The following is a 27925-nucleotide window of genomic DNA, read 5'->3' on the forward strand; positions in this document are numbered from 1 at the left end:
TAGCATAGTTTCCATAAAAAGAAACCCTCCCTTCTGGACTTAGAGCTCTGAGAGGACTTGGTAGGACAGTGGAAGTAAGCTCTTTGGGAGCCAAGATTTTGTTTTTCACACTTGGCATTCCTTCTGGCACCTGGTTCTTTGCACATATTATGTGTAGGCATATGATAAATAATCATTGGTAAAATGAATTTTTGTATACTTTGGCAAGGTTTCATTCAATAACCAGTTACGTGTGTCTTAATACAAGTTACATTTTGAAAAGTAGATTCTAATTTGGTCATTTTATTAATAATATATATTTATTTTGATCACTATATATGGATGGTTCTAGGACCCAAAAAGATATATTTAAATACTTTTTTTTTTTTTTTTTTTGAGATGGAGCCTCACTCTGTCACCCAGGCTGGAGTGCAGTGGCGCAATCTCTGGCTCACTGCAACCTCCACCTCCCAGGCTCAAGTGATTCTCCTGCCTCAGCCTCCTGAGTAGCTGAGATTACAGGCGTGTGCCACCACGCCCAGCTAATTTTTGTATTTTTAGTAGAGACAGGGTTTTATCCTATTGGTCAGGCTGGTCTCGAACTCCTGACCTCATGATCTGCCCACCTTGGCCTCCCAAAGTATTGGGATTACAGGCGTGAGCCACTGTGCCCAGCTTAAATACTTTTTATAAGGAAATATACTTCTGTGTAAAATTAGCTTCTAAAAATGAAATTCCAGTTGCATTGGTCTTTATTTAAAACATGTATATTTATAAAAACGTATTTGTTTTATATTTTATTATATTCATAAATTATGTATTTTGTGAAAATAAGCAACATATTTGAGATTTCAGTAATACATGAGCCTAGTGTTTGGTTAAATTCTTTATTTATATTGCCTTTTTTAAAAGTTATGCTTTAAGACTGGGCGTGGTGGCTCACGCCTGTAATCCCAGCACTTTGGGAGGCTAAGGCAGGCAGATCACTTGAGCTCAGGAGTTCAAGACCAGTCTGGCCAACATGGTGAAACCCCGTCTCTGCTAAAAATACAAAAATTAGCCAGGCGTGGTGGCTCACGCCTGTAATTCCACCTACTCAGGAGACTGAGACAGGAGAATCGCTTGAACCCAGGAGGTGGAGGCGGCAGTGAGCCAAGATCATGCCACCGCAACTCTAGCCTGGGCAACAGAGCAAGACTCCGTCTCAAAGAAAAATAAAAAGTTATGCTTTAAATTCTGTTATAATAATTTCAGTAAAGATTATGTGCTATAGAACAGGAACACTTTTTTTTGTTAAGTTTTAGGTGATTTGATATGTAATCCAATGTTAGCAACTGTGTAATTCTATTTTTTTTTCTCTTTTTGAGACAGGGTCTCATTCTGTTGCCCAGGCTGGAGTACAGTGGTGCAGTCTCAGCTCACTGCAGCCTCTGCCTCCCAGGTTCAAGCGATTTTCATGCCTCAGTTTTCCACGTAGCTGAGATCACAGGCATGCGCCACCATGCCCTGCTAATTTTTGTATTTTTGGTAAAGACAAGGTTTCATCATGTTGCCCAGGCTTGTCTTGAACTCCTGACCTCAAGCGATCCCCCTGCCTCAGCCTCCCAAAGTGCTGGGATTACAGGCGTAAGCCACCATGCCTGGCCCTAATTCCAATTTATTACATTGTTTTACTTAACTATCTGGTCCTTTAGAAGAGATACATGAAGTCTGGCGGCCTGTTGTAAATTTGCATATATTAGCATGTAAATACATAAAATAATCATTTTCTATTTTGTTTTGTGAGGCTAGAAGGTCCAGCTTAAAAAATGTGTCCGACCTTTTTGTGATGGGAGGAGCTCTTGTTTTAGAATCTGCAGCTCTCTTGCACTGGCTAGAGAGGGAAGGTTACGGCCCTTTAGGAATGACTGGAATATCCATGGGAGGACACGTAAGCCTTTTTATTTCTGCTTACATTTAATTATGTTTATGTTTGTAAGATCTAGAGAACCTGGTTATTTTAAAAATTCACTTTAGGTATAGAATTAGTTTTAGTAAAAGTAGGAAGCAGAAACAGATTCCAAACTCTTACTCCAATTATGAAGTAATGATGTTAATTTTTTGTATGATTTATTGATTGTACTACTCCACAGTTGTATCTCAGATATTAGATTTAACAGAAATTAATTATAAAATTTAACTTTTCAAGTCTCAAGTATAAATGCCCAATTTTGCTGTTACATTGGTGAAGATAGCTGAATTGGAAAATACTTTCCATTTATCTGTCTCCCTAGTACCACCAACCTATTTTACTTTTTGTCTGCCTTTTAGAGTGTACTAAAATGGATTCCTAATTGCTTTCTCTGTCTCTAGTCTTTTCTCTTATTAATCTTTGTCTTAACCATTTCTCCTCCACAGCCTAACTACAGTGATCTTTCTAAATCTAGTCTTTGTTCTGTCTTGTTCAAAACCTGCCAAAAGCTTGCGTGCACACTGGGCTCCAGCTGTGTCACGTGCTAGCATCCCTCTAGTGCTCCCTTATTCTCTTTCACCTAGGAGTAACAGCTTACCCTTCTGTTTCAGCTGTGACACCCAGCCTTACCTCCAGACTATACTTCAAACTCTGATTAGTAACTTTTTACTGTACTTTACTGACTTGTTTAGCAGTCTGTTTTCTCCATGAAGCATTTGAGATATTGAGGGCCAGGAATATGCTCTGGTTTATTACTTGGCACATATTAGTCACTCAGTACATTTTTTAAAAAATATTGGTATTTTGTTTGTGTGTGGGCTCAAGTGATCCACACAGTTTGGCCTCCCAAAGTGCTGGGATTATAGGTGTGGGCCACTGCACCTGGCCTAAAAAATAATCATACCCCAACCTAGGCAACATAGTAGTAAGACCCACCCTGTCTCTACAAAAAAAAATTGTTTAAAAAATTAGCCAGGCATGGTGGCACATCTCTGTAGTTGTGGCTACATGGGAGGTTGAGGTGGGAGGATCACTTGAGCCCCAGAATTTGAGACTGCAGTGAGCTGTGATCATACCACTGCACTCCTGATTAGGTGACCCAGACAGAAGCGAGATTCTGTCTCAAAGTAATAATTATTATTATATGAAGTTTCTGTATGCCTCTTGAATTAGAAAATTAAGCTCAAAAACTTACTCAGATTCAAAACTATGCTGGGCACGGTGGTTCACACCTGTAATCCCAGCACTTTGGGAGGCCGAGGCGGGCAGATCACCTGAGGTCAGGAGTTCAAGACCAGCCTGACCAACATGGTGAAACCCCGTCTCTACTAAAAATACAAAAACTAGCCGGGTGTGGTGGCACGCGCCTGTAATCCCAGCTACTCAGGAGGCTGAGGCAGGAGAATCGCCTGAACCCAGGAAGCGGAGGTTGCAGTGAGCTGAGATCGCACCACTGCACTCTAGCCTGAGCAACAGAGTGAGACTACATCCCAAAAAAAAAAAAAAAAAAAATTCAAAACAACTACCTGACAGTGAAAAAAGATGGAAAAGGATTTATTTTCCTACCTAGTAGTGTTTCCATTGTTATCACCTAGGTCAGGTCCTTATAACTTTCACCTGGATTACTGCCTATTAACTGGTCTCCTACCTCAGCTCTCCCCTTCTCTATTCAATCCTGTAAACTACTATCATGTTACCTTCTTTGAATCACTTCTTTGACAATACTACTCCTTTGCTCAGACCTCTTTATTAATTCCCGATTATCTATAGAACAAAGGACCTCTAATCTGATCTTGATCAATCTTTCTAGCCCTACTTACCTCCCTCACTCCCTTGGCCAGGTGTGCCTATTGACCATCCCAGCTGAAGTATATTGGCTGTTTCCCTATGAGACCCTGTGCATTCTCACAGTCTTGCCTTTGATCATACTGATTCTTTCTATGGAAGACAAGACCCTATCTTTCATTCCTCTAGAAGACTCATCCATTTCATGAAGCCTGCCTTTCCCTTCTGATTCCTCCAGCCCAGAAGGGAAAGTAACTTTTCGAAAAGATAAAGTTTTCCCTTCTCCAAAAGGGAGAGTGATTTTACCTTCTCTAATCACACACATTACATTATTTTAGATCTATTATATAATCTGCTTTGTAGTTCACCAAATTCTTGGCATACTCAGTCAACCTCAATGGTCTGATGTTTTATAGTTGTGATTTTGCTCTATCTGGCAAGTCACTTAAGTAATGAGTGTGTTTACCCTGCTGCCCAGCATCTACATCTCAGCATCTTTGCTCCATATTTACACAGTAGAAAGTAGCTCTCAGCGAATGGTCTTGAGGTTAAAGTTTTGTATTACATTTTATTGCTATCTAAGGGGGAAATTCAATGTTGTTGAATTTATGATTTGGGAAATTTAATGAGGTGGCTAGACATTCTCACGAATGTTTGCAGACTTTGTGTTTATCTGACCAACTATTTACTGCACGGAATGCTTATTAATATTAAATATTTTTATTTTAATGAATAGAAACTCTAAATAGACGCTCTCTATCTGTTATATTACAGATGGCTTCCTTAGCGGTATCCAACTGGCCTAAGCCCATGCCATTGATTCCATGCCTGTCTTGGTCCACAGCATCTGGGGTCTTCACTACGGTAATTTAATTGTAATTAATATTAGGTAGCTATATATAATTAGAGGTAATTGTTTTGGGGGGGGTCCCCAAAACCACCCTCAGCTTTGGTGATTCAGAGAAAGAATTATAGGACTCAGGATATAGTCGTAATCATGATTAAGCCTTAACTACAGCAAAAGATACAACACAGTCAACAGAAGGAAAAAGCGCATGAGGTAGAGTCCAAAGGAAACCAAGAACAAGCTTCCAAGAGTCCTCTCCTAGTGGAGTGTTACAGTTCATGCTTAATTCTTCCAGCAATAATTATTGACAATAAGTGCAAAGTGCTGTCCATCAGTGAAGCTCCCCTGAGCCTTGCAGTCCAGAGTTTTTATCAGGGGTTAGTGACTTAGATAACTTCTGCCTAGCACGCACCAAAAATTCAGAAGGAAAGCAGGTGTTCAGCAGAAACCACATTGTTTATATAAGCAGTTTAGGTACAGTGACCCACTCTTATCATTTAGGAAAAGTTTTATATAAGTATAGAAAGCTGTTTACTGGTCAAGTTCCCAGACTCCAGTTAAGGGCCAACCTTACAAGCAGGCTAAAGATAGGAAGTCTTAGGCCAGGCATGGTGGCTCACGCCTGTAATCCCAGCACTTTGGGAGGCTGAGGCTGGTGGACCACCTGAGGTCAGGAGTTCAAGACCAGCCTGGCCAACATGGTGAAACTCTGTCTCTACTAAAAATACAAAAATTAGCTGGGCGTGGTGGCACATGTCTGTAATCTCAGCTACTTTGGAGGCGGAGGCAGGAGAATTGCTTGAACCCAGAAGGTGGAGGTTGCAGTGAGCCGAGATAGTGCCATTGCACTCCAGCCTGAGCAACAGAGTGAGACTTCGTCTGCAAAAAAAAAAAAAGGTAGTCTCACACAGTAATAATAATAAAAGTATTGGGCAAATTGCCTTATGATGTGGTTTGATCTTAATTTAGCTTATTATTTCAGGGTGTGTTGAGTAAATCAATTAATTGGAGGGAGCTGGAAAAGCAATATTATACCCAGACAGTTTATGAAGAAGAAATTATTCACATGCTTGAATACTGTGGAGTAAGTATTTCACTTTCCACCCAACATTGGTGGTGGGGGGAGTTGATTGTATATTTAATGATTCAGGTTTTTAAAGAGAATAGCAAATTTTTAAAAACATAGCTGTACATACTATTTTTTACTTTAAAAAATTTTTCATTTTTGCCTGGGCATGGTGGGTCACACCTGTAACCCCAGCACCTTGGGATGCTGAAGTGGGTTGATCACTTGAGGTCAGGAGTTTGAGACTAGCCTGGCCAACCCCATCTCTACTAAAAATACAAAAATTAGCCACGTGTGGTGGTGGGTGCCTGTAATCCCAGCTATTCAGGAGGCTGAAGCAGGAGAATCTCTTGAACTTAGGAGGCAGAGGTTGCAGTGAACCAAGATTGTGCCACTGCACTGCAGCCTGGGCGACAGAGTGAGACTCTGTCTTAAAAATAAATAAATAAAAATTCTTTTAAAATAAAACACAGATACAGAGAATCATGCAAAGCAAATATGTGGTTTACTACATTTATTAAAAGGCAAACACACTGTAACTAGTACCTAGGTCAAAAATAAAACTTGACCACCCAACCCAGAAACCCCTTCAAATGTGTCCTAATCACAAGGCCTTCCTCCCTGCATTATTAGTAATCATTATCCTTATGTTTATGGTAATTACTCCTTCTGCCTTTAAAATAATTTTATTATCCAAATGTGTATCTGTAGACCCTATAGTTCTTTTATTTGAAGTACCTTTAATAAGTTGCCTTCCAATAGAAAACCAAACACCGCATGTTCTCACTCATAGGTGGGAATTGAACAATGAGAACACTTGGACACGGCGGGGAACATCACACACCGGGGCCTGTTGGGGCGTGGTGGGCTAGGGGAAGGATAGCATTAGGAGATATACCTAATATAAATGGCAAGTTGATAGGTGCAGCAAGCCAACATGGCACATGTATACCTATGTATCAAACCTGCACGTTGTGCACATGTACCCTGGAACTTAAAGTGTAATAATAAAAAATCAATCAATCAATCTGTAAAAAAGAAAAAAAATAACTTGCCTTCCATCCCTTTATTTTCCTTATAATTTATTTCATGAAGAATTTAGGTTATTTGACCTGTAGGGTTTCTCACAATCTAGATTTTTCTGATTGCATTCTCATGGTACAGTTCAGCATATTGCTCTATATTGCCTGAAAATTGGCAGTTGGATCTAAAGGCTTGATTAAACTCATTGTTTTGATTTCTTTCACAAGGCTATATAGGAAACACATAATATCTGATTATCTCTTTTTTTATGATATAAGCCTCTACTGATGCTTAATGACTATATCAATTCATTGAAGGTTGCTGATATTCTATTATTTCTTTTTCATGTATTTGAATACTTTTATAGGGAGACACTTACCTCATATATTATTTAGTTACATGGTAGTTCAGTTTGTATAAGAAAGGCAGTTATGATAAATGCTTGATTTTTTTTTCTGTAATTTACCAGTTTTCAAGACGATGAATTGGTTTCCTATTGCTCTTGAAAAGTGACCGATCCTTTTCTTTTTTTTTTTTTTTGGCTCTGTCTTGCTCTGTCACCCAGGCTGGAGTGCAGTGGCACGATCTTAGCTCTCAGCTCACTGCAACCTCCGCATCCCAGATTCAAGCAATTCTCCTGCCTCAGCCTCCTGAGCAGCTGGGACTACAGGCACGCGCCACTATGCTTAGCTAATTTTTGTATTTTTAGTAGAGATGGGGTTTCACCATATTGGTCAGGCTGGTCTCAAACTCCTGACCTCATGATACACCTGCCTCGGCCTCCCAAAGTGCTGGGATTACAGGCATGAGCCACCGCGCCCAGCAATCCTTTTCATGAATTTAAATTTTTTACTGTTTGAAAGATACTGAGACTCTTAAGAAACTTCAAAAAAAAGAAATCTTTCTACCATGAATGAGGACTTTTTATTTATAATTAAATCACTGTAAACTTTACTCTTGTAAAGTAGGTCTATCTTACGTAACTTCAAAAGGTAGTTGATTGCTTGCCTAAGAACTTTATTACAAAATAGCTTTATCGGGGCCAGGCGTGGTGGCACATGCCTGTAATCACAGCAGTTTGGAAGACTGAGGTAAGAGGATCACTTGAAGCCAGGAGTTTGAGACCAGCCTGGGAAATAAAGTGAGACTCTTGTCTCTACAAAAAAAAAAAAAAAAAAAAAAAGCTGGGCATGGTGGTGCATGCCTGTAGTCCTAGCTACTCAGGAGGCTGAGGTGGGCAGATCACTTGATCCCAGGAGTTCAAGGCTGTAGCAGTGAGCTATGATTGTGTCATTGCACTCCAGCCCAGGTGACAGAGCAAGACCATTTCTCTTAAAAAAAAAAAAAAAAAAAAAAAGGCTGGGCGCAATGGCTCACCCTGTAATCCCAGCACTTTGGGAGGCCGAGGAGGGCAGATCACGAGGTCAGGAGATCGAGACCATATTGGCCAACACGGTGAAACCCCATCTCTACTAAAAATACAAAAAATTAGCCGGGCGTGGTGGCAGGCAGGCGCCTGCAGTCCCAGCTACTCGGGAGGCTGAGGCAGGAGAATGGCGTGAACCCAGAAGGCAGAGCTTGCAGTAAGCCAAGATCACGCCACTGCACGCCAGCCTGGGCAACAGAGCGAGACTCCGTCTCAAAAAAACAAAAAAAAAGCTTTACCTGCTAGTTAGTTCCTATACATATAATCAGAAGAATACCTGTATTTGAAAGTTTATGAGAAACTTACATGTATGTTTTAAAGGAAGTTTATAAATTTTGGTCATCTGAAATTGCAATGTAGTTGTCTTAGTCAATTTTGTGTTGCTGTAACAGAATATCTGAGACTGGGAAATTTATAAGACCAGAGATATATGTGGCTCACAGTTCTGGAGGCTAGAAAGTCCAAGGTTGAGGGGCCCACATCTGGTGAGTGCCTTCTTGCTGCATTATTTCATGGCAGAAGGCATAAGGGCAAGAGAGAATGTGTGTGTGTGCAAAAGAGATAGAGGGAGGGAAGAGGCTGAACTCATTCTTTTATCAGGAATCCATTCCCGATAACTAACCCACTCCCACAGTAAGGGCATTAGTCCATTTATGAGAGCAGAACCTTCATGGCCTAATTAAAGGTCCCACCTTTCAACACTATTACATTGGGGATTAAGTTTCCAACACATGAACTTTGGGGAACATATTTAAACCATAGCGGTAGTCTTATTTGGCACTTCTCATCTCACTTAGAACCAGTTCACAATAATGAATATTCGATAAATGTTAAGATGTTTTCCCTACTCTTTGTATTTTCCCAGTCAAAAAAAAAGTTCAATTTATTGATGTCCCACTCTGAGTAATTCGGGGACCCTTTGATCTTTACATTTCCATATGTTACTAAACTTCCTTTCTCTTATAGTGATTTGTTGTGGTAACCAGGTTGTTGGGTATTTTTGTTTTCCTTGCCTTCAACCAATTTTAATTTTTTTTTTTTTTTTTTGAGATAGAGTTTCACTCTTTTGCCCAGGTTGGAGTGCAGTGGCACAATCTTGGCTCACCGCAACCTCCGCCTCCTGAGTTCAAGCGATTCTCCTGCCTCAGCCTCCCTAGTAGCTGGGATTACAGGCATGTGCCACCACACCCGGCTAATTTCGTATTTTTAGTAGAGACGGGGTTTCTCCATGTTTGTCGGGCTGGTCTCAAACTCCTGGCCTGAGGTGATCCTTCCACCTCGGCCTTCCAAAGTGCTGGTATTACAGGCGTGAGCCACTGCGCCCGGCCAACCAATTTTAATTCTTTAACTTAAAAAAAAAATGTATGGTCATATAATTCAAGCATCAAAAAGTATAAATAGATACATATAGTGAAAAGATTCCTACCCCATCTGTGCTTAGGTCCAATCCCGATCAACAAATAACAACCTATATTGTTTAGTGTTTCAGGGAATTTTTGGTCCATGTGCAAACCAATACAAATATGAACTTTTTTTATCTTTTTCTTTTTCTTTTGTTGAGATAGGGTCTGGCTCTGTAGCCTTCTACCTCAGCCTCCTGAGTAGCTGGGATTATAGGTATGCACCACCACACCTGGCTAATTTTTGTATTTTTTGTACAGATGGGATTTCACAATGTTGCCCAGGCTTGTTTCAAACTCCTGGGCTAAAGCAATCTGCCTGCCTCAGCCTCCCAGAGTGCTGGGATTACAGGTATGAGCCACTGTGCCCAGCCTCACTTCCCTTTTTTATGGACTATACAAAGTGTTTCCTTATTATTTATATAGACTGCTATATAATAGTCTATTATGTGAATGGATGTACCATAATTAATCAGTACCCTGTTGATAGACGTTTATGTTGTTTCTCATCTTTTGCTATTAATAAACAGTGCTGCAGTGAGTAACTTTGTACATTCATGTTATATAAGTGTAAATTCCTAGAAATATGATTGCTGAGTCAAGGGTATAGTAATGTAGTTAGATTTTGTCTAATTCTGGTTATGTCAGTTTACACCACCAGCAGGAATGTGTCTTTCTTCATAAGTTCTCAAATTCAGTGTGTTATCAAACTTGAGTTTTTATTTTTTGTCAGCTGGCACTGGAAAATGGCGTAGTTTTAATTAACTTAAGCATGAGGGAAATTGAGCAAGTTTTTATAAGTTTAAGAGCAGTTTGGCTGGGCACGGCGGCTCACACATGTAATCTCAGCACTTTGGGAGGCCGAGGTGGGCAGATCATGAGGTCAGATTGAGACCATCCTGGCCAACACGGTGAAACCCCGTCTCTATTAAAAATATAAAAAATTGGTCGGGCATGGTGGCTCACGCCTGTAATCCCAGCACTTTGAGAAGCCAAGGCTGGCAGATCACCTGAGGTCAGGAGTTCGAGACCAGCCTGGCCAACATGGTGAAACCCCGTCTCTACTTAAAATACAAAAATTAGCCGGGCATGGTGGCAGGCGCCTGTAATCATCCCAGCTACCCGGGAGGCTGAGGCGGAGAACTGCTTGAACCCAGGAGGCAGAGGTTGCAGTGAGCCAAGATCATGCCATTGCACTCCAGCCTGGAGGACAAGAGCGAGACTTCTTCTGAACAACAACAACAACAACAAAAAATTAGCCAGGCATGGTGGCATGCGCCTGTAGTCCCAGCTACTCAGGAGGCTGAGGCAGGAGAATCGCTTGAACCCAAAAGGGTGAAGTTGCAGTGAGCTGAAATCGTGCCATCGCACTCCAGCCTGGGTGACAGAGTAAGACTCCACCTCAAAAAAAAAAAAAAAAAGAGCAGTTTGTATTTTGTTTTCTGTTGCCTTTATGTGTATATCCTTTGCTCATTTGGGGGTTCTGGGCTTTTAAAAAAATTATTCAATTCTAGCTCTTAATAAATTAAAGTGATTTGCCATTTGTAATATGAGTTGCAAATATATTTTCCCAGGCTGTCATTTTTTCTTTTGACTTTGGTTTTAGCATATAACAAAGTTTATTTTTACTTAAATTCTATTGTACAGTCATGCTCTGCATAACAATGCTTCAGTCACATATATAAGGTGGTCCAAAAGATTGTAATACCATATTTTTACTTTATCTTTTCTTCTTTTTTTTTTTTGAGATGGAGTCTTGCTCTGTCGCCCAGGCTGGAGTGCAGTGGCCCAGTCTCTACTCATTGTAACCTCCGCCTCCTGGGTTCAAATGATTCTCCTGCCTCAGCCTCCCACGTAGCTGGGATTACAGGTGCCCACCACACCTGGCTAATTTTTATATTTTAGTAGAGACAGAGTTTCACCATGTTGGCCAGGCTAGTCTTGAACTCCTGACCTCAAGTGATCAACCCACCCTTGGCCTCCCAAAGGGCAGGGATTACAAGCATGAGCCACCATGCCTGGCCTACTGTACCTTTTCTATGATTAGATACACAAATACTTACAATTGTGTTACAGTTGCCTACAGTATTAAGTACAGTAACATGTTGTACAGGTTAGTAACCTAGAAACAATAGATTATACCATATAGCTTGGGTGTGTAGTCAGCTATACCGTCTAGATTTACGTAAATACACTGTGATGTTCACACAACAATGAAACCACCTAGTGATGCATTTCTCAGGACATATCCCATCATTAAGCAACACATAACTGTATTTACAAGTCCTTAAACTTAGAATATAGTTTTGAGACTTTAATAGGCAATATTTCTTTTTTTCTTGATAATTTTTTTTTTTTTTTTTTTTTTTTTTGAGACGGAGTCTCACTCTGTCGCCCAGGCTGAAGTGCAGTGGCACGATATCAGGTCACTGCAACCACCGCCTCCCAGATTTAAGCGATTCTCCTGCCTCAGCCTCTCGAGTAGCTGGGATAACAGGCACACACCACCATGCCCGGCTAATTTTTGTATTTTTAGTAGAGACAGGGTTTCGCCATGTTGGCCAGGATGGTGTCGATCTCCTGACCTCGTGATCCGCCTGCTTCAGCTCCCCAAAGTGCTGGGATTACAGGCGTGAGCCACCGTGCCTGGCCAGTAATTTTAAATTCTGGTTAGTTCAACCAGAGAAAGGGATTTGGAGAAGCTGGTGTCCTCCTGTGCTTGAATTTACATTACTCAGTTGTAAGACTTTTAGAAGTTCAAAGGTTAAGGCAGATCATGGATTTTAAAACTTTGGCTATAAAAAAAAATGATGCAGGCTAAATGATACCCTTTACTGTTTAGTAGGAAACAGCAATAAAATGTAAGTCATTTATCTTAGTCGTGAGTTAAATTTTAATACATCTTTGTTTTTTTAAAAAAGTCATGGTAAATATATACAACATAAAATTTACTATCATAACCATTTTTAAGTGCATAGTTCAGTGGCATTAAGTATATACATGTTGTGCAACCATCACCACCATCTATCTCCAAAACATTTTTATCTTCTCAAACTGAAACTTACCCATTGAACAAAACTATTCATTCCTCCCTTCTCCCAGTCTCTGGCAACTGCCATTCTCTTTCCATCGCTATGAATTTTACTACTATAGGGACCTCATACAAGTGGAATCATACAATATTTGTCCTTTTGTGTCTGGCTTATTCACTTAAGATAATGTCTTCAGTGTTCATCCATGTTGTAGCATGTGTCAGAATTTCATTCCTTTTAAGACTGAATAATGTTTAATTGTTTGAATATACCACATTTTATTTATCCATTTATTCATTGATGGACATTTGTCTTTTCTCTTTTTTTTTTGACAAAGCTGTTAATACCCTATTTTATATTAAATAATGTTTTCTTTCCTTTCATATGTTCAGACAGATTCTTTCAAAATGGGACAAGAGTTTGTGAAACACTTCACTAGCAGTGCAGACAAGCTAACTAACCTTAATCTGGTTTCCAGAACTTTAAATTTAGATATATCAAACCAAGTTGTATCCCAAAAACCTGCTGACTGCCATAATTCTAGCAAAACATCTGTCAGTGCGACATCAGAAGGACTCTTATTGCAAGATACCTCTAAGATGAAGCGCTTCAATCAAACACTTTCAACCAACAAAAGTAGTTATGCAAGTCGCAACCCTCAGTCATACCACTTACTTAGTAAAGAACAAAGAAGAAACAGTCTTCGGAAAGAGTCTTTAATATTTATGAAAGGAGTCATGGATGAATGTACTCATGTAGCAAATTTCTCAGGTACTAATTTTTATATGAAATTGAGAATATTTGCTGATGTGTAAGTATTTGTGAAATATTTTAAAAGATGCTCTATAAGACAATTTTATATTTTCAAGGGTATATTTTTTTGTTGGCTCCAGAATATGTTTGCAAAGATAAGTTGGTTACTTAAATGTATCATATTCTATCTATGAAAATTTAAGATTATCTTATTCATTAAAAAACACACTGGACAGCCGGGTGTGGTGGCTCATGCCTGTAATCCCAGCATTTTGGGAGGCTGAGGCAGGTGGATTGCTTGAGCCCAGGAGTTCAAGACCAGCCTGGGTAACATGGTAAAACCCTGTCTCTACCAAAAAAAAAATGCAAAAAAGTAGTCATATGTGGTGTTGCATGCCTGTAGTTCTAGCTACTTGGGAGGCTGAAGTGGAAGGATCGCTTCAGCCCAAGGAGTTGGAGGTTGCAGTGCACCAAGATCACACCACTGCACTCCATCCTGGGTGACAGCAAGACTCTCACACACACACACAAACACACACACACACACTCTGGAGCTGGACACAGTGGCTCACGCCTATAATCCTAGCACTTTGGGAGGCTGCGGTGGGAGGACCGCTTGAGCTCAGGAGTTTGACACCAGCCCGGGCAACATAGTGAGACCCTGTCCTTATAAAAAATGTAAAAATTAGCTGGGTGGCCGGGCCCAGTGGATCACGCCTGTAATCCCAGCGCTTTGGGAGGCCAAGGCGGGTGGATCACTTGAGGTCAGGAGTTTGAGACCATCCTGGCCAACATGGTGAAACCTCATCTCTACCAAAAATATAAAAAATTAGTTGGGCGTAATGGTGTGTGCCTGTAATCCCAGCTACTCAGGAGGCTGAGGCAGGAGAATCATTTGAACCCAGGAGGTGGAGGTTGCAGTGAGCAGAGATCATGCCACTGCACTCAGCCTGAGTGACAGAGTGAGACTCCATCTCAAAAACAAAAATAAATTAGCTGGGTGTGGTGGCACATGCTTATAGTCCCAGCTACTCAGAAGCTGAGGCAGGAGGATCCCTTGAGCCCAGGAATTCAAGGTGGCACTGAGCTATGATTGCACCACTGCACCCTAGCCTCCGTGACAAAGTGAAACTCTTATCTCCCAAAAGAAAAACACTGGATTGCTGAGTGTGGTGGCATTCACCTGTAGTCCCAGCTACTCAGGAAGTTAAGGAGGGAGGATCACTTGAGCCCAGGAGTTCAAGGCTGTAGTGCACTATGATCTTGCCGATGAATAGCCACTACATTTCAGCCTGGGCAACACAGTGAGATCCCATCTTTAAAATAAATGATTGAGGCGGTGCATACCTTATGTACTCTGATGTGATTATTAAGCATTGCATGCCCGTATCAAAATATCTCATGTAACCCATAAATATATACACCTACTGTGTACCCACACACACACAAAAGAAATAAATAAATTAGTTAATTTTAAAAAACCACAGTATTTTGTATCATTTTTAGAATATCTCGTACTGGAGATGAGTAAGGTAGCATATTATAGTTGATTTTTAATTTAATCAAAAATGTTTAGTTTGACGAATGTTTTATTTACTGCATTGTGTGGTGTTTTTTTATTTTCTAATGTGTATATGTTGAATTTTTAAAAATCCTATACCTAGTCCCAGTTGATCCAAGCCTCATTATAGTGGTTCAAGCCAAAGAAGATGCCTATATTCCACGAACAGGAGTTCGAAGTTTACAAGAAATTTGGCCTGGTTGTGAAATCCGATACTTAGAAGGGGGTCATATTAGTGCTTATCTTTTTAAACAAGGACTCTTCAGGTAAGACGGCTGGTCTCAACACATATTCGTTCATTTGTTGTTTGTTTTCTGGATGTTTTGTTTCAACAAATATAAAAGATCACATATTTTTATAGTCTGTTTCAATCTTTGAATTCCCTCCTCACCTCCCACAAATCTCACATTGAGTTACTTTTCCCTCTTTCCTAGAATTTCATCTTCTTATTTTCTTCTAGAGAACTAAGCATGATGCATATCATAGGCATGCTTTATCATGTGGCTTTCCCCTCTTCAAATATTAATGGCCAGGTATTTTAGGATGTGAGAAGGAAGATCATGGCTTGTTAAAGTTGCTTTGGTGCATCAAAAGTTTTTTCACTCTATTCTGATGTTTTTTCAGAATGGCCTGAACATCTGTGGAATAATTTAGCAATGTTTTTCAGTTAGCAAGTGAATATTGAACCTTAAATAAGAAGTGCTTTTAATGTGAACAACCTTATATGACTCCACTATTTTAGTTAGAACTTATAAAGACTTTTATGCTGGCTGGGCGCGGTGGCTTAAGCCTGTAATCCCAGCACTTTGGGAGGCGGAGGCGGGTGTATCACGAGTTCAGGAGATCAAGGCCATCCTGGCTAACACGGTGAAACCCCATCTCTAGTAAAAATACAAAAAAAAAAAAAAAAGTGGCGTAGGTGGTGTATGTCTGTAGTCCCAGCTACTTGGGAAGCTGAGGCAGGAGAATGGCATAAAACCTGGGAGGCGGAGCTTGCAGTGAGCCGAGATCGCGCCACTGCACTTCAGCCTGGGAGACAGAGCGAGACTCTGTCTCAAAAAAAAAAAAAAATTTTTTTTATGCTAAAACTATAATTTTCTGGTATTCTGCATTATTGAAACATATTCCTCATGTTATTATTAATGATTAAATAAATTGATTCACATAAATGGTTAGATCAGTGCCCTGTACATAAGTGTTAAAAAAAACCTGCCAACTGGATAGCTATATAATAGAAGAATTGTATGTGATATGTTTGACATGTTTTAGCTCTTGTTAACGTAGGAAATAATTTTTCTATGTTGTTACTTATCTAGCCCAACTTATAAATGTCACCCTTTTGAGAAATAAACCAATTGTTCAAGTCTGTCATGTCTTGAAGGATATAGTAAACCTTTCTTTTTATAGTATGATCTTTTAAGAAGTATTCATGCAGCATTTGAGTCCCTATTGGTGAGTGAGCAGACTATCCAATACTCATTGGCCCTCTGGCACAACAAAATTAAAACAAATAAACAAAAATCTGTGACTACCTAGGGTTGCTAGGATTGCTTAAGAAGAGTCTAAAGTTCTGTTATACATGTGAATGCAGAGGACCCACATGCTTGCATTAGTAAATTAGTATCAAATTTCTTTCACTCTTTTGTGTATCTAAGTGGGAGTATAGCTAAGACGTATTAGGAAGAGTAGATTTATAATCAAAGCCAAATATAAAAACTCAAAAGTGCTATTATGAAGGCTTCATTTGAGAGAGATAAATGTTAACTATTATCATGTGCCAGATGCTAGGGCAATTGCTCTGTTATTATCCCCTTTACACAGAATAAAGGGAACAAAAAAGATTAAGTAACTTTGCTCAAGTGGAGTCACTACCAAGCTATTTGACCTCTTCCATTCCCCATCAGTCACTTCAAAACTTAACAGAGGTTAGATGACATTGGAATAGTAGAATTTTTAAAAATTCAGTCTTTTCACACACCAAACATAAAAATAAAAGAAGCCGCCAGGTGCGGTGGCTCACATCTGTAATCCCAGCACTTCAGGAGGCCAAGGCGGGTGGATCATGACATCAGGAGTTCGAGCCCAGCCTGGCCAATATGGTAAAACCCCGTCTCTACTAAAAATACAAAAATTAGCTGGGCGTGGTGGGCGCGCACCTATAGTCCCAGCTACTCAGGAGGCTGAGGCAGGAGAACCGCTTGAACCTGGGAGGTGGAGGTTGCAGTGAGCTATCGCGCCACTGCATTCCCCCTGGAGGCAGAGGTTGCAGTGAGCTGAGATCGCACCACTACATTCCAGCCTGGGTGACAGTGAGACTCTGTCTCAAAAAATGAATGAATGAATAAATAAAGCCATTCCTTTATGTGCGCTAATATTTTGTGTTATTTAGAGCTTATTGATAATACAGGTGAATAAGAGACTATTCACATGATTAAAAAGGGACATACATTTCCTAACCCTTCTCACATGTACACAAGCTCGTATTGTAACTTTTGGCACCAGGAAGTAAACAAATTCACATTCATTCCACAAGAGCAAGTGCCTGGAACTAACTCTGAGGGAAAAAATTATCCAGTGGGCGGGCCGGGTGCGGTGGCTCACGCCTGTAATTCCAGCACTTTGGGAGGCCGAGGCGGGTGGATCACGAGGCCAGGAGATCAAGACCATCCTGGCTAACATGGTGAAACCCCGTCTCTACTAAAAATAGAAAAAAATTAGGCGGGCGTGGTGGCGGGCGCCTGTAGTCCCAGCTACTGCAGAGGCTGAGGCAGGAGAATGGCGTGAACCCAGAGGTCAGAGCTTGCAGTGAGCCGAGATCGCACCACTGCACTCCAGTCTGGGCGACAGAGTGAGACTCTGTCTCAAAAAAAAAATTATCCAGTGGGCAATAATTTCAAAGCCCTCTTTACTTCTTCCCTATTGCTGTCATATCTGTCTTCAAAACAAAATCTCTTTATGTGTTTACACCAACATGCAAATATCCACCTCTAATTTTTTTCCCTTCTTATGGTTCATTATAATTCACAGGGAACAAATACTTGAGCCAAAGAAAGACAAGCATGTTGTAAAACTATGACTTCCCAACATATTGGAAATAATAATCTATTAGCAGGCTATCAGTTTCAAAGATAGTCTTTTTTTTTTTTTTTTTTTTTGTCTTTTTTGAGACAGAGTCTCCCTCTGTCACTCAGGCTGGAGTGCGGTGGCGTGATCTTGGCTCACTGCAACCTCCACCTCCTGGGTTCACGCCATTCTCCTGCCTCAGCCTCTGCAGTAGCTGGGACTACAGGCGCCCACCACCATGCCCGGCTAATTTTTTTCTATTTTTAGTAGAGACGGGGTTTCACCATGTTAGCCAGGATGGTCTCGATCTCCTGACCTCGTGATCCGCCTGTCTTGGCCTCCCAAAGTTCTGGGATTACAGGCGTGAGCCACCGCACCCGGCCAAAGACAGTCTTAATAGCTGTGTTTGGATGTGAGGATATGGTTAGTTGAACAAGTGGGATACAAAATTAATATCTGATAGTTATTTAAACTGGGTGAAAATATAGACATGCATTTTCTTTTTTCTTTTTTCTTTTTTTTTTTTGAGCCGGAGTCTTGCTTGTCACCTAGGCTGGAGTGCAGTGGCGCGATCTTGGCTCACTGCATCCTCCGCCTCCCAGGTTCAAGCAATTCTCCTGCCTCAGCCTCTCAAGTAGCTGGGATTACAGGCACCCACCACCACACCCGGCTAATGTTTGTATTTTTAGTAGAGATGGGGTTTCACCATGTTGGCCAGGCTGGTCTCGAACTCCTGACCTTGTGATCCGCCCTCCTTGGCCTTCCAAAGTGCTGGGATTACAGGCGTAAGCCACCGCGCCTGGCCTAGACATGCATTTTCTTAAAAGCCTGGAGGAAAGATATGAAAAGGTTAAAAGTAAATGTGAGTGATGGGATTATGATGTTTTCCCCTTCGTATGTTTTGGATTTTCTGAATATTCTGCTATAAAAATGTATTATACAATAGGAAAAAAACAGCTTTAGAAAAAAATATGAGTGGGGCAGGGTGTCGCAGGACTGTAGTTCCAGATACTCAACAGGCTGAGGTGGGAAGATAGCTTGAGGCCAAGAGTTTGAGGCTGCACCGTGCTACGATTGCACCTGAGAGTAACCACTGCACTCAAGCCTAGGCAACATAGTGAGATCTTGTCTCTAAAAAAAAAGAAAAAAGAAAAGAAAAAATATCTTATGGAAGATAAAATTTGTCTATTCCTTTTCTTTTTCTTTCTTTTTTTTTTGAAACAGAGTTTCGCTCTTGTTGCCCAGGTTGGAGTGCAATGGTGTGATCTCAGCTCACTGCAACCTCTGCCTCCCACGTTTAAGCAATTCTCCTGCCTCAGCCTCCCGAGTAGCTGGGATTATAGGCATGTGCCACCCCACCCGGCTAATTTTTTGTAATTTTAGTAGAGACAGGGTTTCTCCATGTTGATCAGGCTGGTCTCAAACTCCCGACTTCAGGTGATCCGCCTGCCTCGGCCTCCCAAAGTGCTGGGATTACAGGCTTGAGCCATCATGCCCGGCCTGTCTATTCCTTTTCAATTGAAATATTAAAATACTTGGTAAAGTTAATGTGAGAAACCAAGGCTTTTGATTTTAAGTAGCTAGGAACATGTTCATAGTAGATGAAAAACATCTATATCATAATCTGTGAAACAGAATCTTACATTCTGAAAAGTTACATAATTAATTTTCAACAAAGCGATAAGACAATAAATCAGTTCCTTTTTCTTTCATAATTTATTTTATACACACATTACACACACGTGCCTCTGTGTGTGTGCGTGTGTGTATGAATATATATATTCTAAGGCACAAAAAAGTGCTTCAGAAAAAGATAATGCTTTTAGATCCATCATAAGTTGGAAGTATATTTGAGGTTTTCCGGTAGTGGTGGTAAAGTTGCATGCATCTGAGGCAGGCGGATCACTTGAGGCCAGGAGTTCGAGACCAGCCTAGCCAACATGGTGTTACCCCGTCTCTACTAAAAATACAAAAAATTAGCAGGGTGAGGTGGTGCATGCCTGTAATTCTAGCTACTTGGGAGGCTGAGGCATGAGAATCACTTGAACCGGGAGGCAGAGGTTGCAGTCAGCAGAGATCATGCCACTGCACTCCAGCCTGGGCGACATAGCGAGACCCTGTCTCAAAAGAAAAAAAAAAAAGTTACATGGATTCAAACACCCATTCTGGGGAGGGTAACTGCCTATTTCATAGCTATTTAGAGAGGATGTCAAGTTGCAAGCCACAGATAAATTTGGAAAGAACTTACGGTAAAGTCATTGTTTGTCCCCCCTTTTTGTTAGTTACTTAGAGTTTTTCTTTCATATTTAATTTTAGACAAGCCATCTATGATGCATTTGACCGCTTCCTCCATAAATACGCTAACTAGTTGGATTATTATATGTAACCAGTGTGGCCATGATGTTTCTTACAAAAGGGAGCTTCATCCTGTGATCATGTGAAGGACAAGCAGACAGCACTAATATATCTAATCGCTATCAATTTGGTCTGGAATTCATTGTTACACATCAGTTAACTATAAACTTCGAATACATTTGAATAATTTCAAGATAATATTTGAAGTAAATAATGTTAAAGTGTTTTTACTATTGTTTATTGGAATCCCATATATTCAGTGTTTAGTCTGTTGTTACTGTTTATGAAAAACTAAATTTTTAATCATGAATAATTTATTAAATTAATTTATTCATAGAAACTTTTCTGGGTTTTAGTAAAATTGCTAAATCAAACCAAGATTTTAATATATCAGCATTTACTTTGTACCCTTATAACATTTCACTATTGACTTGATTTGAGAAACGTGTTTATTTTTTGAATGTTCTTGTGTTCAACTAATTTTCTGCTGTGGAAATAAATACTTATGATATATAAAATCAGTGTTAACTTTGAATTCTAAAATATCCTGATAGCTTCATAGATAAGTGCTTTTCTTTTTCTTTTTTTTTTTTCTTTTAACATGTACCTCTACTTGAATGTAAGTGCTTTTAATAATCAAAGTGAGTGGCAGGGTGCGGTGGCTCACGCCTGTAATCCCAGCACTGGGAGGCTGAAGCGGGCAGATTACCTGAGGTTAGGAGTTCAAGACCAGCCTGACCAATATGGAGAAACCCCCTCTCTACTACAAATACAAAAAATTAGCCAAGCATGGTGGTGCATGCCTATAATCCCAGATACTCAGGAGGCAGAGGCAGGAGAATCGCTTGAACCCGGGAGGCAGAGGTTGCGGTGATCCGAGATCACACCATTGCACTCCAGCCTGGGCAACAAGAGTGAAACTCCGTCTCAAAATAATAATAATAATAATAATAACCAAAATGAGTGTTCTGCAGATAAAATGCATTAGACTTTGCTAGACTAAAACTTTACTAAAGATTAGGGTTTTAAAAAAATGCCAATAGGCCGGGTGCGGTGGCTCATGCCTGTAATCCCAGCACTTTGGGACGCTCAGGCGGGCGGATCACAAGGTCAGGAGTTTAAGACCAGCCTGGCCAACATGGTGAAACCCCATGTCTACTAAAAGTACAAAAAAGTTAGCCGGGCATTGTGGCGTGTGCCTGTAATCCCAGCTACTCAGGAGGCTGAGGCAGGAGAATTGGTTGAACCAAGGAGGCGGAGGTTGCACTGAGCTGAGATTGCGCCACTGCACTCCAGCCTGGGCAACAGAGCAAAACTCCATCTCAAAAAAAAAAAAAAAAATTAAGCCAGGCATGGTGGCAGGCACCTGTAATCCCAGCTACTCGGGAGGCTGAGGCAGGAGAATTGCTTGAACCCGGGAGGCAGAAGTTGCAGTGAGCGGAGATCGCACTACTGCACTCCAGCCTAGGAGACGGAGCAAGACTCTGTCTCAAAACAAAACAAAATGCCAAACTTATTTCTCCCTACTAAAAAGTTTCAGTTCACAAAAATGGAAACATTGGAAGACCTGTTGCATTAACTGATGGAGTGCACTGGCATGATCTTGGCTCACTGCGACCTCCGCCTCTCAGGTTCAAGCAGTTCTCCTGCCTCCACCTGAGTAGCTGAGATTACAGGTGCCCGCCACCATGCCTGGCTAATTTTTGTATTTTTAATAGACACGGGGTTTCACCATGTTGGCCAAGCTGGTCTCGAATTCCTGACCTCAAGTGATATGCCTGCCTTGGCCTCCCAAAGTGCTGGGATTATAGGCTTGAGCCACCACACCCGACCTGACATTTTATTTTTATTTTTTTAATTACATTTTTTTATATGCTTATTCTTTGGATTGCTAACCATCTAACTACCCAAATACTTAACAGCCTTGGCTTTTAATTTCAAAATTTAATAGACACATATGCAATTGATTTGTCCCATATAAACTTTATTTTACAGAAAATATTTAAAGTTTTATGTAATAGCTATTAACTCTCTTAAATGGGGTTTATATGGCTCGATTTGGTGCTTTCTTTTTATGTTAAACTTCTCTAGCTGTCAGCTAAAATGTTAAAAAAGTAGAAAATATTTTAGGGTATTGTGTGAAGTTTTACAGTAGGTATTTTTGAGTTTTGTTTGAAATCTATGTTGTCTGTGAATTATTTTTAAATAGGGATTCTTAGTCTACTAACGATATTTGAATTATAATGTGCCTTTGCAGTCTTTTTAAAGGAGATTTCATTTGTCACCTCTATGCCTCTATCATCTTAATTTTTTACAAATATTTAAAAATTATTAATGTGAAGTTATTGATGGTAGACAAAGTAGTAACTTCTTTCAAACTACTTTGGCATAACAAGCCAACACTGTACAGCTCTTTGAGCTATAAGCAATTTTACATGTTCAGATGAGAACCTTTAGTTTTAACCAAAAGTATAACATCTACTAAAGTTCTTCCACAAAATACTTTTTAAAATAAAACTTGTCAACTGAATTACGATTTTCTTATATTATATATATAGTGAGGTTATATGATTGAATGCTTTTTGAACAATGGTTTTAGTAAAACCAATACTTTATTATTGTTCACATAAACATTTCTTACTAAGCAATAATGTACTATGTTGTGGGAATTTCTATTGTTAAAAAAATGAAATGTTGATTTAGTTTTAATTCTTAGGCATAACTAACTTTTTTCAAATAAAGTGTGAAAGAAAGTATTTTTAAAATTTCATCTCTTAACCAGATGTTTTAAGAATATATCCCTAGGCCGGGTGCAGTGGCTCACACCTGTAATCCCAGCACTTTGGGAGGCCGAGGTGGGGGGACCACCTGAGGTCGGGAGTTCGAGACTAGCCTGACCAATATGGAGAAACCCCATCTCTATTAAAAATACAAAATTTAAAAAAAAATACAAAATTAGCCAGGCGTGGTGGCGCATGCCTGTAATCCCAGCTACTCAGGAGGCTGAGCCAGGAGAATCGCTTGAACGCAGGAGACGGAGGTTGCAGTAAGCCGAGATTGTGCCATTGCACTCCAGCCTGGGCAACAAGAGCAAAACTCTGTCTCAAAAAATATATATATATCCCTAAAACTACCTCAGTTGAAGAATTCAAAGTGCAAAATAACTTTTCTTAGGATTTTTTAATCTATTCCCCCCAAAATGGTGGCTTAAGTATTCTCAAATACATAAATATACACATATACGTATATGTATATGTTTTATATATATATACACACACACGTATATGTGTGTATATATATGTATGTACGTATATATATGTATTATATATACACACATACATATGCGTGTATATATATATATATAAAATCTCAAAGAAGTGCGGTCTGCCATTTATCTGCCATTTTGAGGATTTAGGTACTACATAAAATATTAGAAATTCATTTAGACCAGATCTGTAAACTGGTAGTTCACATAGGCCAGTTTGACCTACAGTTATTTTATTGGATGTACATAATGTTTCAAAAATGTTTGAATTTGAAAAGTCTTTTGATTGGGTATGTGTTCCCCAGTTTGCCACAGCATACTGGACTTCCCTCTTATATCAGACAACTTCTCTACTTTGTAGTTCCTGCTCAGCCCTGAAGACCTCTAAGTTTGAGACCCCTGATTTAGATCTGTAATTAGAAAGAGGTTCTGAATTTCATGATTTGCTAATGTAATTACTATTAAGTCATTTTAGCATGTGCATTTTAGAGTCCTTCTTTGTATTTTTTGTAATGTGGTGCTTTCTCTCATAAAGATAATTGAATTGTTAACACTGTAATTGAAATTTTAAAAATCATTTCCAAATCTTTTATTATATTTCACAGTAAAAGTCTATTTAAAAAGCTAATCATTTGTGCTTTTTTTTCAAGAGGTATTATTGTAAATACGGTAGACACATGTCACATTTGATTAATGTACCCAAACTTGAACTGAGTGTATATGTTCCCTCTTTGTTATTATGCCCTAAACAAGGTAAGACAGAAATAAGCAAGGGAGGCTCTAGCAGAACAGTATCAGTATCTCTATAAAAATAACCAAAATTTTCCCCAAATATGTGTGATCTGAGGGAAATAAACATTCTTACAGACCATAGTTATCTCATTGTTGCTCAATGTTGAATGTGATTACATTTACACTCAATAAATATACTGCAAACAAAATCTAGGTTAGACTGGGAATGGGAGTCTTAGATAGAGTCTCCTATATGTTAATAATAGTAACTGCATTTGGAAAGGTGAGGAAAGATTATGGTAGATTAGACAAAGGGGAAAAAGGTCATTTGGCCACTTTGCAGTAAAATAGCCTAATTCTATGAATATTCTTATAGACAAAATCCTAGGAAACCAATGACTGTATGAATTATAAGCCAGGAATTGAATCGGCCAGCACCTTGGTGGACTCCCCAGCTCCAGAAGTGTGAGAAATAAATATCTGTTGTCTAAGCCACCAAATTAAGGTATTCTTTTATAGTAGCCCAAACAGACTGAGGTAACAGGTCATGTGAGCAACCATTAAATAAGAGTATAAAACAGCACTGTCCAATATAACTTTATACAGTGACAGAAAAGTACTCCATCCACTCTACCCAACACAGTAGTCATTAGTCACATGTGGCTGTTGATCATGTGAAATGAGGCAATCATAACTGAGGTACTGAATTTTTTTTTTTTTTTTTGAGACGGAGTTTTGCTCTTGTTGCCCAGGCTGGAGTGCAGGGGCACGATCTTGGCTCACCACAACCTATGCCTCCCAGGTTCAAGTGATTCTTCTGCCTCAGCCTCCCAAGTAGCTGGGATTATAGGCATGCGCCACCACGCCAGGCTAATTTTGTATTTTTTAGTAGAGATGGGCTTTCACCATGTTGGTCAGGCTGGTCTTGAACTCCTGACCTCAGGTGATCCACCCACCTCGGCCTCGCAAAGTGCTGGGATTATAGTGTGAGCCACCGCGCCTGACCTGAATTTTTTATTTAACATTCAAGTGTTAAAATTTAATGTGAATAGCCACATGTAACTAGTAACTATTAGCACCGATACAAAAATTCTGAAAAGTGGCCCGGCGCGGTGGCTCATGCCTGTAATCCCAGCACTTTGGGAGGCGGAGGTGGCTGGGTCACCTGAGGTCAGAAGTTCAAGACCAGCCAGGCCAACATGATGAAACCCCATCTCTACTAAAAATACAAAAGTTAGCCGGGCGTGGTGGCAGACGCCTGTAATCCCAGCTACTTGGAAGGCTGAGGCAAGAGAATCGAACCTGGGAGATAGAGGTTGCAGTGAGCCAAGATCGCACCACTGCACTCCAACCTGGGCAACAGAGCAGGACTCTGTCTCAAAAAGAAAAAAGAAAAAAAGTTAGGCATAGCAGGGCACAGTCTTGTGTGCCTGTACTGCCAACCACTCAAGAGGCTGAGGCAGGAGGATCACTTGCACCCAGGAGTTCAAGGCTGCAGTGAGCTATGGTTGCACTACTGCATTTCAGCCAGGGTGACAGAGCAAGACCCTCTCTAAAAAACAAATAAAAATAGCTCGGCGCGGTGGCTCACGCCTATAATCCTAGAGAGAACCGTTAAGAAAGTACATAGGCTGTGCGCAGTGTCTCATGCCTGTAATCCAACACTTTGGGAGGCTGAGGCGGGCGGATCACGAGGTCAGGAGATCGAGACCATCCTGTCTTAACACGGTGAAACCCTGTCTCTACTAAAAATACAAAAAATTAGCCGGGCGTGGTGGCAGGCGCCTGTAGTCCCAGCTACTTGGGAGGCTGAGGCAGGAGAATCACTTGAGCCCGGGAGGTGGAGGTTGCAGTGAGCTGAGATCACGCCACTGCACTCCAGCCTGGCGATAGAGCGAGACTCTGTCTCAAAACAATAACAACAACAACAACAAAAAACAATTAGTATGAAAGTGGAAATGGGCTTAACTGCATCATGAAGAAATTGATCAGAGTTTAACTTGTTTAGCAAAATTTGTTCCTGAAAATACTTTGTTAATGAAGTGCTATAACTAGATTATGCAGGGTCCTGTAGGATTTTAGTCTCTATGCAAAGAGCTACGGGAAGACATTAAAGGTTTTTCTCCATTGATTTAACATGTGTCTTAAATACATTTTAAGATGTATTTGGGACAAATTTAGGATTAGGACAAATACCTAATGCATGCAGGGCTTAAAACCTAGATGACGGGTTGATGGGTGCAGCAAGCCACCATGGCACGTGTATACTTATGTAACAAACCTGCACGTTCTGCACATGTATCCCAGAACTTAAAAAAAAAAAGATTATCAATTGATCATTAGAAAAAATGTATCTTGAAAAGCTCATTCACTCTGGCTGCAGTGAGAAGAACCAATTGAAGGGGGCCTATAGTTCATGCAAATGTTTCAACTGGAAGGTCATCAACGTGGCCAGGTGAAACATGATGATAGCTAAAACTAGGATGGTGGCAGTGGATATGAAGAAATCTGGATGGATTTCAGAGATAATACAGGTGATGGGATGATGGTAGGTTGGGGGGGTGAGGGTGGTACTTTTCAAAGAGATAGAGAACCCTGGAAGAAAACCAGTGTGAGAATACAGATTAAAAATCTAGTCTGGCACATACCTGGTTTTTTTTTTGGTTTTTGTTTGTTTGTTTTTTGTTTTGTTTTGTTTTGTTTTTTGCCGGAGTCTCACTCTGTCACCCAGGCTGGAGTGCAGTAGCACGATCCCGTCTCACTGCAACCTCTGCCTCTTGGGTTCAAGCGATTCTCCTGCCTCAGCCTCCTGTGTAGCTGGGACTACAGGGGCCTGCCGCCCCTCCCACCCGCTAATTATTTGTATTTTTTAGTAGAGACAGGGTTTCACCATGTTACCCCAGGCTGGTGTGGAACTCCTGAGCTCAGGCGATCCACCCACCTTGGCTTCCCAAAGTGCTGGGATTACAGGCGTGAGCCACCGCGCCCGGCCCATACAGATTTTTATATGTCTAAAACTAGACAGTAACATGGCAGTTGGAGGCTCAAAGCAGAGGCCTGAACAGGAGATAAAAACTCCTAATCACTAGTATTTAGATGGTAACTGATGTTACAGGCATGGGTGAGATTTTGAGGACAGCCTAGGAAAGGAAGAGGACATTGGACAATGGTTCTCAAACTTTTTCATCTAAGAAATCCTTTAACTCTTTTTTTTATTTTTTTTGGAGACGGAGTTTTGCTCTTGTTGCCCAGGCTAGAGTGCAATGGCACGATCTCACTTCAACCTCCGCCTCCCGGGTTCAAGCGATTCTCCTGGCTCAGCCTCCTGAGTAGCTGGGATTACAGGCACATGCCACCACGCCCAGCTAATTTTTTTATAGTTTTAGTAGGGACGGGGTTTCGCCATGTTGGCCAGGCTGGTATCAAACTCCTGACCTCAAGTTATCCGTCCACCTCGGCCTCCCAAAGTGCTGGGATTACAGGCGTGAGCCACCACGCCCAGCCTGAACTATATCTATTTTATAAAAAGAAAACACAGTGAAAGGCATTCAGGTACTTGATGAGATCCTCACTGTTAGTTTAATGGTAGAGCCAGAACTCTTCCCCTTCCCCTCCTTTTGAATCAGCCCTCCAGAGATTTCTCTTAGCTGGGGCTAAGGCCCCTAATTTTGTTATTTCTGTAACATT

General features: G+C 40.5%; 1 protein-coding gene across 6 annotated transcripts in view; it reads left to right on the plus strand.

Moving 5' to 3' along the window:
• ABHD18 (abhydrolase domain containing 18) overlaps positions 1-24134 on the plus strand; it is a 74227-nt gene extending 50093 nt beyond the window's left edge. For 5 of the 6 annotated variants that reach the window (XM_063705529.1, XM_055385337.2, XM_019025914.4 and 2 more), the window contains 6 exons: positions 1771-1909; positions 4490-4579; positions 5545-5646; positions 12902-13280; positions 14927-15089; positions 20203-24134. In XM_063705529.1, coding sequence (XP_063561599.1) covers positions 1771-1909; positions 4490-4579; positions 5545-5646; positions 12902-13280; positions 14927-15089; positions 20203-20254 — 925 coding nt within the window. In that variant the 3' untranslated portion in view covers positions 20255-24134. The remainder of the gene's footprint in view (positions 1-1770; positions 1910-4489; positions 4580-5544; positions 5647-12901; positions 13281-14926; positions 15090-20202) is intronic. The other variant, XM_063705528.1, reaches the window with a different exon arrangement.
• Positions 24135-27925: the final 3791 nt, after the last annotated feature.

The sequence above is a fragment of the Gorilla gorilla genome, chromosome 3, assembly GCF_029281585.2.
Source record: "Gorilla gorilla gorilla isolate KB3781 chromosome 3, NHGRI_mGorGor1-v2.1_pri, whole genome shotgun sequence".
Taxonomy (NCBI): Eukaryota; Metazoa; Chordata; class Mammalia; order Primates; family Hominidae; genus Gorilla; species Gorilla gorilla.